The 14,027-nt window shown below is 59.4% G+C and overlaps 1 protein-coding gene across 8 annotated transcripts in view; it reads right to left on the bottom strand.

The window, feature by feature from the left end:
• Positions 1-9,655, bottom strand: part of MPRIP (myosin phosphatase Rho interacting protein) — a 75,524-nt gene extending 65,869 nt beyond the window's left edge. For 3 of the 8 annotated variants that reach the window (XM_064673272.1, XM_064673273.1, XM_064673275.1), the window contains exon 1: positions 9,142-9,653. In XM_064673272.1, coding sequence (XP_064529342.1) covers positions 9,142-9,261 — 120 coding nt within the window. In that variant the 5' untranslated portion in view covers positions 9,262-9,653. Of the gene's footprint in view, positions 1-9,141 lie in introns of all 8 variants that reach the window. The other 5 variants (XM_064673271.1, XM_064673276.1, XM_064673278.1 and 2 more) reach the window with 3 other exon arrangements.
• Between the last annotated feature and the right edge of the window lie 4,372 nt (positions 9,656-14,027).

Below are 14,027 nucleotides of genomic sequence, written 5' to 3'. Positions count from 1 at the left end.
CTGCTCGCCCATGGCCCCCATGGCACCTCCAGCCGCCCGGCACTGGCTCCACACCCGGCTCTGTGCCGCCCACGCTGCCAGCGGGTGAGGGCAGGTGAGCCCCGTTTGCCACTCCCCCGGCACACCGCGCCCCACACCCCACCCAGAGCCGCCCGTGACGCGTCCCTGCCCATCCCGCGGGACGGCAGGACTTCGGAGTGGGGAATCCCACTGATCCCCACCACACACTGGCATGTGGCCAAGGGCAGTTCGGAAGAGCTGAATTTCCCAAATTTCTCTCCCGTTTTACAGGCAAAAAGCAAAATTGCAAATAACTGACTGAAGGCGGCCCACTGGAGATCCTTTAGTGGGTCACTGTGACAGGAAATGGGGTCTCCAAATTCCCATGAGAGCCCTGAGCAACCAGCTCTGGGGCTTGAGAAGATCTTTCAAGTGGCCTCCACTACACAGGAACAAGAGGATGACAGCGATGGCAGGACTCAGCATCCCCAACACTTGGCACCACCATGCCAAGGTGACATACTGGTGATGCTACAGGCAGCCAAGCTGCTTGCAGGGCTCAGCCCTCCTCCATCCCCCAATACTCTCCTCCGTGCCCCAGCACTGTCCCTGGGCACAGCTGAGTGTTCAACCCAGCGAAGCCCCATGAGCAAAATCTCTCCCTAGCAAAAGCCACAACACTGTAGCCCTCCCACAGGGCCATCCCACACCACCCTGAGCACCCCACAGCACCCAGTCCCACACAGCCCCCTGTGTGACAGGCAGCAGGCAGGTCCCAGTGCCACATCAGGGATGAGGTAACCATGAAACCAAAACAGAGGACATCACCAGCATCAAGCAGACTCACAGGCAGAAAGCCCTGCCCTACCTCAGCCTGGCTCACACCCCCCAGCAGACATTATTTTGCCCTCAACCACTCCAATTTTGGCTCAACTGTCTAAATATAAAGCACTGAGCACCTGAAATACACACCCTTAACACAGAGCATGGTCATTTCTGCACCAGCGTCATAAAAAAACACCAGTGGGCTACACTTAATTTGGCAGAAGCATCCAATTTCAGATATTGAAACCAAAATAGCTGAAAGGTATGAATTAGAGCCAGGCAGCGTGGGCAGCCTGGTTCCACCCATCAACAGATGAACACACAGCAGCGCTTTTTAAAGCCAAACCAAAACAAGCTCCTGCTAAAACCAAGCAAATGCCCAGAGAGGTACATATAAATAAAAGGGATATGAAGTAGAACATGAAGTGTCTGAAGTAAACTCATCACACCTGCATTGGAATGGCCCTGCTGCAGCGAGGTTTAAAATAAACCCGACGTGGGAGGCAGGTCCGGGGGGTGCTGCAGCACCAGGATGGAGCTGGAGTCACACGTTGCTTCACACCAGCTTGGCTTCCTCTGGAAATCTCAGCAAGAGGAGGAAAATGCAACACCCAGCACCGAGCAAGAGCTCAGAGCAAAAAAATTCCCTCTTCCAAGCAGATCTGTCCAACCTCAAGTTAAGGGATGGCGTTAGAGCAACCCCGGGGTTCCCAGGGAAGCTCCAGGGATATCTGAGGGGCAGCTCCAGGTAGTTTCTCCACAGGTAGCAGCCACACGAGGTACTCGGGCACTGGGTGGATGGCTTTGCTTTTATCCAGAAGGTACCTGGCCGTAGGGTGAGCCACAAAATGCCGTGGAAAGCAGAGTGGAGGGTGGCTGCTGGGGTGGAGTGGGGTGATGCCCAGTTCCATCTGATCCAGTGGGACTGGTGGAAGCTGACTCAGGCAGAAACAAGCCCACGTCACCTCTCCACTTCCTGTCACACCTCTGGGAGTGTACAAGTCCTCCATCCCACCTTTGATCCGCCACTGGAGCTGGGCTGTGGAGCAGCCACAGCCCCTCACCTGCCTCTCAGGTCACTGTCCCAGCCATTGCATTCATCCCCTCGGCCCACAGGCCTAAGGTGTATCCAGGGGGAGGATGCTGCCTCCAGCCCAGCGCCGGCAGCACGGCGGGTGGGAGGAAGCAGAGAAGGAAGCGGCCCCAGCTGGGTTTACACAAAGCTGTCAGGCTGCTGTGCTGATGCTGCCCAGGCATGGACAAACCACCCCAACCAGCTCCACCAGCACTGGGAATGCGACTCCCAGCAGAGGGGAACTGGGCTCGAAGGACGTGCAGAGCCACTCAGCACTTCCCAAAGCTCAGGGTGACACAGGAACCCCTGCACATCGCCAGAGCTCCAGGGCACCTGCTTCCAGAGGGCAGGATGGCTCACAGGAGCGTGGCAGCCCATGGAGCACCAGATCACGGGGCTAGAAGTGGGCTGTGACACCAACCAGCTGCCTGCTGCACAAGCTTTCACATCTGCTGTGTTTTTGGTGGTACCATCACCTCTTCATGCCCTGTGCAGACCAGATAGCCAAGCAGGATGCTCAGCAGCACCCTGCAGAGCCGCACCATGCTGGGTGTCTGCAGGAGCTCACAGCACAAGGTGGAACAGCAGAGCTGTACCAGCATCCACTTACCCTCTTAGGGTCCTGACACCCCCAGGGCAGAGCACCCACATCCCCACTGGGGTGCTGGACACCTGGGTGGGCTGGGATGCCCACACAGCCAGTCCCCACCCACCCCAATCTGCTCCAAGGGAAGTCCGAATCCATCGCCGGGAGAGACTCCTGGCTCCGAGCGCGTGGCGGGAGGGATAATCTGTTTAGGCTGCTGGCAGACGTAATCAGCCTGTCTCGGGTGGAGGCAGGGTTTGTTTTGTTCAGGCTTGGCAACTGAGCGGGAAGGGGAAGAAAAATGGATTGTTGCAGTGGAGCTTCAGGCTCTGCCTGCAGCACTGAGAGCAGAGAGCCCTGTACACCAGGGAAGCAGTGCCAGGGCTTCCAGCAGCCCCAGGAGAAAACTACGTCCCCAACCTGGACCAGGTGTGAACCCATGATAGTACCCAGCCCACCACCCCAATATTCACCAAAGGAGCCTCTCTGACAGCAGTACCTATTGCTCCCCACACCCAGGGCAGCACAACAGGGTCACAGCTCTCAGCCAGACCCACAGAGAGCACAGTCCCAGAGCAGGGACAGTAAGGTCATTGTCCTCTGTGTGTTGGCTCCTGACCCACTCAGAGCTCCCCAGAGCCAGGGACTTGTTTCTGGCACAGCTCAAGGGAAAAGTCACCACAAACACTGGTTGCAACCTCAAAATAGGAAATCTGGGCGTTTTCAGCTTTGCTCTGCTCTCAGTTTTGCACACCTTGGAGCCAAGAGAACATCGCTGATGGGTGAGTCGGAGCAGCCGTCACCCGGCAGGAATGGGGAAGGTGACATGCTGTTCAGGGAGGGAATGGGATGCGATGCCCAAGCAGGCTTTCCTGCCCACAGCACAGCTTCTAGGAACTGAGAGGTAGGCATCGCTTAACATCCTGCGTGCTCCCAGCAGGATGCCATAAGGACCACTGGAGACCTGTGACCCCGGCCAGCGGGAGGCTCCGCAAACACCGCTGTGCAGACCTGCGCTCCAGCAGCAATCCCGAGGGCCGGGATGTAGCCCAGCCCCGGTGGTTAAGCCGCTTACATCCCTGTTTCCCTGCCCACAAAGCATTTCCCCTCTGCTGTCTGTCACCTGGCGACGTGCAGGGGAGCAGGGCCAAGCCCCAGAGCAGAGGCTGTGGTGCCACCAGCAAGCATCCACAACTATTCCCAGAGCAAAAGCCCTCTCAATTCTCAACTCCACATCCAAGTGGCCACTTGCTACCCCTGGGTTCAGACCAAACAGTGCTTCTTCCAGGACAAGACCTGGGCATCTCTGGGGGACCACCCTGGATGTGTGGGGACAGTCCCCTCTCCATCCACCTCCTGTCAAAACATTTTTGCACCAGCACAGGCATGAGCTGACTGCTGCCAGAGCTACAAATCCCAGGCCAGGCTTTTACCACCAACACAGCTCCACAGGCAGGACGAGGCAAAACCAGACTGGACAGACTAGACCTTGGGCACGAGGAACACCAGGTGCTGCTGCCATGGGGCAGCTGGCAGGCACTGTGCATGGTACAGCCCTTCTGGCACACCAGGAGCACCAACCCAGCCACTGGCAAACCCCCAAGGGACGGAGCTGCCTGGGCAGTTTGCTGCGTGGGCAGCAGGACTGACTGACCAACTAGAGGAACAGGAAGGGGAAAGGTTCAATTCACCCTTCATGCAAACAGCCAGCCTCCTTCTGCAAACACCCCAGTTCTGGTCCCAGGGCTGTGCTTGGGTCTGAGTGCTGCCATCAGCTTGGGCAGTCGGAGCAGGAGTTGTATGAGGCTGGATGGAGCGTGCACTGGCAACTTGTAAAGCAGCAGCAAAATGAAGTGGGACAGAACAGACTTTGCAATTCCAGCTCCTCCTGGAGCAGCCTCGAAGCTGGCGTGCCCGGCAGCAAGCAGGCGTATCTAACCACTTCCCACCACTGGCCTTCCTCAGCGCCTGGGAGAAGCCGCAACATCTCTCCAGAGTGCTGGAGAGGGGATTTATCACTTCGCCGGGTGCCAGCGCAGATAAGGTGCGGCGCCAGGCAAAAACCCAGCAGCAAGGCAGTGTGCAAAGGGGACGGTGCTCCAGCACCCAAAGGCGCCGCCACGTCCCTTCCCTTGGGACATGCGGTGGGTTAAGTGCACCCCAAACTGACCCCAGCACCCAATGTGACACCCATCCCAAGCTCCTGCTGCTCTCCCATCACTCTCCAAGGGTGGGATGCTGCCCAGGGGTGACAGCCACCGCGACCCTGCCCACCCCAGCCCCCCAGGCTGTGTCCCCCATGTCCCTGCCCTCCACAGACACCATCACAGGCGAGTTTGACATTTGGAGAGAATCTCCCCCTGTTCAGTCCTAATAATTAGTCAAGTAGAGGCAGATTTTTGCAGCATGATACAAGCAGCAGGGAGCAGGGAATGCAAGCGCGGGGGCTGCTTTCCAGGAAAGCGAGGGCTTTTTCTCCCCCAGGGAACAGGGGTAGAGGGAAAAGCGTGGCCAGGACATGATCCCTCACCCTGTCACCCTTTGGACAAGGCATGAAGCCAGGATAAGACCCCGGGCCCAGGGCATCCCGGCTCCATCGATGCAATGTCCCAGATCAAAGCCAAGCCTGCGACCCAACGCTGACACACTCCAGCCTCAGGGCTGCTGGCCACCAGCTGCTCGGCATCCAAAACAGTAGGAAAGTGATAATGTCCAATGGAGAAGTGATGGAAATAACCACCCGCCGCCACTGGGCAGGGGTGTCACAGGAGGAGGCGGTGGGAAAAAATCTACAAGCTCCATTTTCTAACTGGGTGGTCCTCTGGGCATCCATGCCACGATCTCAAATAAAAAGAAAAAAAAAGGGAACAAAAAAACAACAACAAAAAAAATACTGGTAGCTGGAAAGACGTCCTCAAATTCCTCTATCTGTGCCAGTCCCCATGCCCCGGGAGAGCACACGCATGGAGAAAATTAAAAGTAACTGTTTTACACTCCGCTCTTCTTCCAATTCAGGCCAGGCAGAACTTTGAGGTTAATTCCCAGCCTGTCCCATGTTGTGGGGGCTTCATCTTACAAACCAAAGGCATGCGTGTGCAGGCATGGATCGGCCCAGGGCAGTTGGCACGGAGACCAGGGATCCCCCAGTGACAGCCCCACAGCCCTGCAGAACCCTGGGTGGCTGCTTGGGAAGAGGGTCCCACTGGCCAGGCTGGCTTTCTCCTGGATATGGTCCCTAGGAACCATCCATCTTCCCAGGGCAGGCTCTGGAAAGCTGACCTCCACACAAAGTTTGCAGGTAGTTACAAGGGACCATGTGATACTGACACAGGCACGTCTTGCCAGGAAAGAGGGAATTCCCACGAAAAGGGAATTTCTCCCTTGCTGGGAAAGGAGCAGCATAAGGTGAGCTGGCAACAGGTGGGTGGCACAGCCAGGACAGAGCCACTACCAGCATGGTGTCTGCCAGGGACCAGCGGCCAGATCCTGCCACTGATCACAGGGTGTTCCTGCCATCCTGCACAGGATCACAGGGCTCTGATCACCCATGACCCACAACAGATTTTCCCAAAGGGAGAACAGACGCGGTGACTGACCCAGTTTTTCCCATGCACCCCAGAAGGTCAAACATGGATTAGGCTGGGGGTGGGTGGGTGTCAAGGGAACGTCACCTCCCACCTGCAGCCCTGGGCGGGGGGGGACAGTCATGTCTCCAACAGGTGGTGGGAACCACATGTAGCTGCCCCAAATCACACCGATCCCCATCCGGCAGCAGAGCCACGCACAAAAACAACTCGTGAACGCAGCGCTCCCGGGATTAGGGACTTAGCGTCCGCACAGCCCTTTGAAGTTGGAAGCGCTAAGTCTGATTATTATTAGAGAGCTCCAGCTCATTAATCCTGATGTTTGGGGCTGGATTTCCCCCCTCCCAGCCCCATTCCTAAGCCAGTTCCCAAGTACGATGGAAATCCACTACTACCACTAAATATTTGTGACTCTTTGCAAACACAGTCCGAGTCTCTGCCCCAGCAGCTCCATCAGCCCGGAGCAGCCGGGAAGGAGTGGGGGCAGCTCCTGACACCCACACAGGTATTTTTATCTAATAAAAATCCAAAAGAGACACGAGTGCGTAAGTGTGAAGTACCTTCACCTTTCCTGCAAGCCAAGTACAAAGGTCAGATGACTCCCAAAGACTTTTCTAGCCTGACTCTAGGTAATCACCAACACTGTCCCTGTCCACGGGGCGAGCAGGACACGCTGACCATGGAGCCCCCACTCTGCTGTGTGGACGCCCCCCGACCCAAGCCAAGCTCGAAAAAAAAAAAAAGTGAATTAAAAAGGCAGAAGCATTCAGAGCTGTTAAATGAACCGTTATTCCTGGGTGTGCTTTGGAGCGAGCACACCCCCACGCCCAGCCAGGCTCCTCGCTGCAGCACCTCCGACACGGGGCACAGACCGGGAGGGGAGATGGGCAGGGTGGCGGGGAAGCGCCGGGGGGGGCAGCGTTCTGGGGCTGCTCGGCGGGGCGGGAGGGTGCGTGCGTGCATCACACGCCACCACAGCCACCATCTTATCTGGGAAGCGGGATTACTTCACCCCAGCTGCAAGGGAGAAGCCGAGCGGGGATTGCGCCGTTTTCCCAACCGGAGCCCCCGCGCGCGGGGCCTGGATCCGGCCGCGGGGCTGACCCCGACCCCGTGAGGGCCGGACGTGGGAGCAGCTCCCCCCCAGGGCCACCCACCATCCCGGCGGGAACAAAGCCAGCGAGGGGCTGCCCGAAACACGTCCCTGGGCCCTGGCTCCCCAAGGAGGCGGGAGGCCCCCCCATGGCAGGGCAGGCAGGCGCTGTGGGGGTGCGTGCAATGCTCCGAGCCCCCCTCCCCAATGGAAAATAAATAACACTGCACCAGCAGGCAGCACAACCCCCAGCGGGGCAGCGGGAAGGGGCCGGCTTCCCCCAGCGGGAAGGGAGCGGGGGGCTCTTCCCGAGCCCCCCTCCAGGACGGCTCCTTTGTCTGGGCACGGCCGCGGCGCTCCCCGCCGCCCGCCCCTTCCCGCACACACCACGGCATTTTTTCCAGTTACATTTTTTCCATATTAGCCCTCAGATTTCACGATGCCCCCCCCCCCCCTCCGCCGCCCCCCCAGCGAGCGCAGCAATATGTCTGATCTCATTGCCATAATAGGATCGGGAGCGGGGATGGCAGCCCTGGCCCAGAAAGGTGTGGGAGGAGGGAGGGCGGCCCTGCTCCCCCACACCCCGACACCACAGATGGGCCCCCGTGCCCCAAAACACCCTCCGTGCCCCCTGCCATGAGTGCGCGCGTCCTGGGCCCCTGTCGGGCCTGGGAGGAAGAGGAGGAAGAGAGGGAAGAGGAGGAAGGCCCAGCCCTGGCAGCCCCCCAGCGCTCGGCCCTTCTCGGGAAGGCACCAGGGTACCCTTTCCATGTCCCCGGGAAAGCTAGGGGCTGTAGGGCAGGGGGTTCATGTCCGGCACGGAGGGAATGTTTTGTTTGCAGCCGAGTTTTTCCCAGGACTTTTGGGACTGCCTGATGGAGCCCACAGGACACCTCCCACCTGCTGCCATGCACCCTAAGAGGGGACGGGATCACCCCAAGTGCCAGCGCTGGGCCCCAAATGGCCTCAGGGGGTGAGGCCCCAGGGGAGGTGGCACTGGGGTGTGCCATGGCCTAAGGGACCAGTGGAGACTGCGGGTGTCCCACTGGACACCTGGGAATCTGTGGGGTCAGCAGGCATCCCGTGGGATCACGGGACACCCTATGGGACCAGAGAGAACCCACAGGTTCCTGGACATCCCACGGGCTTCACAAACACCTGGGTCCCTGTGCTATCTGTGGGGTCAACGGGCACCCCATAGGACCACACACCACCCATGGGGTCAGCAGGTAGCCCATAAGACTCCTTGACACTTTATGGGACCAGTATGCACCCATGGGGCTCCTGAACACCCCACAGGATCCATGGATACCTGCAGATCCCCGTGCTATCCATGGGGTCAGCAGGCACCCCATGGGGCTCCCGGACACTTTATAGGACCAGAGCGCACCCATGGAGTTCCTGAACACTCCATGGAATATCGGGACACCAGTGGGTCCCTGTGCTATTTGCAGGGTCAGAAGGCACCTCATGGGTTCACTGGATACCCTGCGGCACCAGAGCACCTATAGGGTTCCTGAGCACGCTATAGGATCCATGGATACCTGTGGGTCCCTGTGCTGTCCCTGGGGTCAGCGGGCACTCCATGGGACCCCGCAGCACCTCTGACAGCCCATGACACCCATGGGAGCACCAGGCACCTACAGAACCCTACAATATCTATGTGACCAGCAGGCACCCCACGGAATCCCTTGGAATCCTGTGCTAACCACGGGACCAGCAGGCACCCATGGGACCCTGTGCTATCCATGGGATCCCAGGACATCCATGGGACCCTATACTATCTATACGATCCTAAGCTATCCATGGGGTCATGCATGGGACCCTACGCTGACAAGGGGACCCCAAGGAACCTGTGGGACCTCAGGCTACCCACGGGGCCAGCGGAGACCCCACGGAGACCCAGGACGCCCTGGGGGAGGTGTCCAGGGGCGTATTTCGGGGAGAAAACGGCGCGGTTTGGGGGGCAAGATCCCACCTGGTTGAGGTCCTCGTCGTTGAGCAGGTGGGACTCGCGGGGCTTGAAGCAGTTCTGGCACTTGCTCTTGTTGAAGATGTTGGCCTGGAACTTCCTGCAGGGATTGTCCTTGGCGGCCATGGCGCGGCCCGCGCCCGCTGCGCGCCCGCTCAGCGCCCGGCGGAGCGCCCGCCCGCCGCGCCCATCGCCGCCGCCCCGCGCCCGCGGGGGGCGTCAAGCCAGCGCCGAGACCGGCACAAAACCCCCCAGCGAACGCAGCAGGCAAAAAAATTAAAAACCGGGAGCGAAGCGCAAGGGCGGCCGCCTCCGCTGCGGCTCAGCGGGCGCGCATGGCCCGGGCGGCGCGGCGGGGCGCGGGGAGGGGCGGCGCTGCCCGCGCCCTGAGGGGCCGGGTGGGACGGGAAGGGGCGGCGCGGGGGGGTCGGTGCGGTGCGGGGACGGGGGTCCGTGCGGGGCGGGGCGGGACGGGGTGCGGGCGCTGCGGGAGCCGCTCCCGACTGCGCCGCCCGCAAAGTTTCCAGCGCCGCGGAGCCAGGCGGAAAAGGGGGCGGAGCCGCCGAGCTGAGGGACAGTCCCACCCACCAATGGGGGAGCACGGCCGCTGCTAACAAAAGGCCGCCTCGGCCAATGGGGAACGAGGCGAGGGAAGGGCGTGGCCGTGAGAGGGGGCGGGGCGATGACAGCTGGGGGCGGGGTCGGCGCTGCTGGGCTCGGTTCGGCTGGGCCCGGCTTGGCTAGGCTGGACCCCTTTAGGCTCGGTTTGGCTCAGCCTGGCACAGATCGGCTCGGCTTGGCCCGGCTCGGCTATCTTCGGCCCAAGTCAGTTCAGCCTGACTTGGCTCAGCCCGGCACAGCTGAGCTCGGCTTGACTTAGCTCTGCCCAGCCCAACTCAGCTCCCTTCAGCCTGGCTCAGTTCAGCTTAGCTCGGCCTAGTATGACACGGCTTGGCTTGGTACAGCTCAGCACAGATTGGCCCAGTCCAGCTCATTGCAGCTGGGCTTCGCTCAGTGCAGCTTGTCCCAGATGAGGTTGGCTTGGCTCAGCTCAGCTCAGCCAAGCTTTGTTTGGCTCAGCTCAGCTCAGCCCCTGTAGGAGGAGTTGCCTTTTGCCCCCTGCGCTCTGCCCTGCCATGCACAGACCCCCCTCCTACAGCACCGTGACCCCCCACAGCCCCACACACAGCCCGGGCCCCCCAGCAGTGGGACACACGGTGGCACTGCCCTGAGGTGACAAACCATTGACCCCAGCTCCATCCCCAGCCCTGGGCACAGCCCAGCCCTGGCACAGGTGGGCACACTGGGGATCATCAGCCCTTGAACACCCAAATTTGGTGGGGGCAATACGGCCTCACACCCCTGCAGCATCTCTGTGACCTGCAGCACTGGGGACCAGCTGGGGACAAAGCAGGGACGGGGTTGCACGTCCCACCTCAGCCACATTCCCGCTGTGCCACCACCCCGGGGCCAGCTGGGAACTCCTGTTTGTCCAGTGAGTTTTTATCCGGTGGAAACCGGCAGGTAAATACACCAGACTGGGTGATAAGGACCCAATGTGAGGCCACAGGTTTGGCCTCCCAGCTCTGCACCTGGAGAGCCCCCACTTTGCATAAAAGGACCAGGGCAGGGACCTTGGTGCCCGTGGAACATCACTGGGGCAGAAGAAAGGTGAGAATGCTGACCCTGGAGCAGGGGAACAGGGCAAAGGTGCCAAGTGGCTCCTCCAAAATGCCCCCAAGACCGGCACGTCCCGCCACACCCAGATGCCGCTGTGGCACACAGTGTCTCCTGCTCACCCCAATATTCCCCGCTGGCATGGGAAAGGGCCCTGCTATAAGGAAGAGCCTCATGGACCTTCCTGGATTTTTGGGACCAGGAAAAACCCGTTGGAGAAGAGACGGTGGCGTGGTCCCCTTGCGCCTGGCGCTGCCCCGCCGTTTGATGTGGGACCTGGCCTCGGCGGCCTCGCCACGCCGGCTCCGTGCTGTCATTCCCATTAAATAAAGCCCAGCACAACTGCCTGCTTGTTTATTAATTTTTGCTCCATCAAAGGCAGCTTTAATCTTCTCTCTCCCTGCCATGGCCACTTGCAGTGTGCACCGTGTGCCACGGATGGGGATGGGACAGCGGATCTGTGGGTCTGACCCCACTCCCACACCAGTGATTCCTGTGCAACCTCACCCAGCCTCGAGCCCACACGATGCTCCCAGGCTGAACGTGGCCACCAGCCCCACACACATCACCAGTTTGGGTGGATTTTCCCTCTTTTTCCTTGATCCTAATATTATAAAAGCATCCCAACCCTTCCCCAGGGAGGGAGGATTTTCCCCTCTGGGATTTACAGACCCTGCCACCCTTGCCATGGGTCCAGGGTTCACCTGGCACATGACTGCAGAAGTCCTGCTCTTTGGAGAAGGGCGGGTGATTTTCCCAACCAGCTTTTGTCCTTCCTTGATCCCACTTTCCTCCCCCCCTCCTTTCATCCCCAGCGTTGGATTATTCCCTGCCACATCCACTTGGTGTGCCCTGCATCCCGCAGCTCCTACAGATGCCCAGCTTTTTCTTTCCATCAAAAAGCCCCTCTGCAGCTCCATGGACACCTCTATGTGCTGTCCTCATGGTCTCCACCTCCTCGGGGCACAGACCCCACAGACTAGAGGGTCCCTCCAGGAGCAAAGGGGCTGCTCTTCCCATAGTGCCACAGGGCACTGTCTCCTCAAAAAAGGGCACGGTGTTGGCACAGGGCATGGAGCAGGGAGCAGGGACAGCGTCTCTCATCCTCAGGCTGTGCCTGCCCTCAGACTCGGCCGAGCTGCTCCGTGGCTCGGGGCCATGACCTGGCGCCACACACGGCCCTGCCAGAGCCGGCAGCACCTCGCGGGAAGCGGCTGCTGCTGGGGCTGGCTCCAGCCTCTCCAAAAATCCAGCTGAACGGGACGGGCTTCTCCGCAAACCTGTCGGGCCGCATTCAGCCGCGCGGAGCCGGCGTTCGTGTGCCACGTTCGGTGGCTGCTGGAAACTCACTGCTGAGGACATTCCCTGCATGCCCCAGATCCTGGCACGGCCATGGCACCAAGGGCCCCCACATGTGCCATGGAGATGAGTGTCCCACCCCATCATCCCCCCATTGCCACCGCCACAGGTTGGGGCTGCCATGTGTAACAGGTCTCTGCAGCCCAGAGCCAGTATGGAGCAGTTTTCTCCAACGAGGGCAATTAAAATAATGGGAAAATGGAAAGTATTTGTCAGAGCTCTGCAGTGGCAGAGGGGGAAGGCGCCATGGTGAGTCAACCATCCAAACCAAAGCCCCAGCGCCAGGTAAACAAGCTGAAAACCAGGAGGTGTTAGTCACCAGCTCTGGCTGTGCCGGCCTCAGCCCGGGAAGGGAATCGGCAAAACCCTCCAGCTCTGGGAACACACCAGTGAGACAAGAGCAGCACCCACTCCCTGTCATGGTGTGGATATCCCGCCAGGACCATCCATTGCCTCTGCTCACAAGGGTGTACCAGGATGGGGATGTGGCACTTGTGGCTGTGCCGTGTTTTGCCAGCAAAGCTGTGATGCAGCACATTTTTCCGCAGGGCCAGGCGCTGCCGGGGCAGGAGCAGGACAGCCGGGTGCTCCTCCCGGGTGGCCATCGCTCCCACGGGACCTTGGGCAAGTCATTTAATCCCTCTGTGCCGCCACCTCGCCGTCATTACAGTGGAGCCAGACAGATGGATGCCCAGGGGAGAGGGCAGGAGTCGTGGTTTAAAGCCAGCAAGCCCTGGGATCCCCTCTGGATTCAGGCTGGGACCCAGTGGCACCTCTGAGGGCTCCCATCCTCCTGCCCTGCTCCAACCTGTAGGATGCTGAATGCAGCCCCTGGTTGTGTGGGGGTCCAGAGCCCCCAGCACAGCCATGCCTGGGGAACATCTGGCAGGGGAACCACTGATCAAGGGAGGTTCGAATGGTCCTCAAGCCATCCTGTGTCTTACAGGGGTGAAATCCACAGGTTAGAAATCCATATAGGGTGAAAAATACCCTCATGGATGGAGGGAAAGTCTCCCAGGAATTGCCCTGGGAACTGTCTCTGTGCCCTGCCTTTCCTGTGCCTGATTTTCATAGAATCACAGAATCATAGGGTGGTTGAGGCTGGAAAAGACCTTAAGGATCATCTCGTTCCAACTCCCCTGCCATGGGCAAGAACACCTTCCACAAGGCCAGGTTGCTCAAAGCCCCATCCAATTCCATTTTTCTCACTGGAAAAAATAAAAGGACCCAAATTATCCACTGGAGGAAATCCACAGCACTCAAGTACAGCTGATGCATCCCACAGAGGAGGATGCAGCTCCCATGGAGCTGGAAAAGAGCATGAGGATGGTCCAGAGCAGGTTTCACACACACACAGAGGCTTGAACTTCTCCCAGAAGCTACAGTAAATCCTGCCCCACCAAGCAGAGCTTTCCTCTTGTCCAGAGATGCCAAATGTCTGTGAGTTCATGCTCTTCTCCTACAACTGATTAATTACCCTCCCAGTTGGGTTATCACTGGGTCCTGTGGCTGCTGCTGCCATTGGACCTCACCGTGCTTTAGCAGGGAAGATCCGTATCTTTTGTTCCCACACGTGTGTCCCCACCTTTAGGCTGGGCCCTGCCTGTCAGGCTGGGCAGAGGGGACCCCCCTGTGATCCCCTCTCACCTCAGCATCCCTGCTAAAAGCATCATCCCATGCAAATTCGGGTCCTCTCAGCCTCCTCCATTACTCGCCCCCTTGGCCACCACCCCGGAGCTGCCAGTGCAGCCGTCGGATGTCTGCTCTGCTGACTCCATATAATGCAAGTTTTACAAATGAAAATGTCACATGGCCCTAAATTAAATACTTTGGAGAAACCCATTATAATGCAGCAG

Source organism: Pseudopipra pipra, chromosome 16, assembly GCF_036250125.1.
Source record: "Pseudopipra pipra isolate bDixPip1 chromosome 16, bDixPip1.hap1, whole genome shotgun sequence".
Lineage (NCBI taxonomy): Eukaryota > Metazoa > Chordata > Aves > Passeriformes > Pipridae > Pseudopipra > Pseudopipra pipra.
Note: the sequence above shows the minus strand (reverse complement) of the source record. Positions and strands in the feature narration are given on the sequence as shown.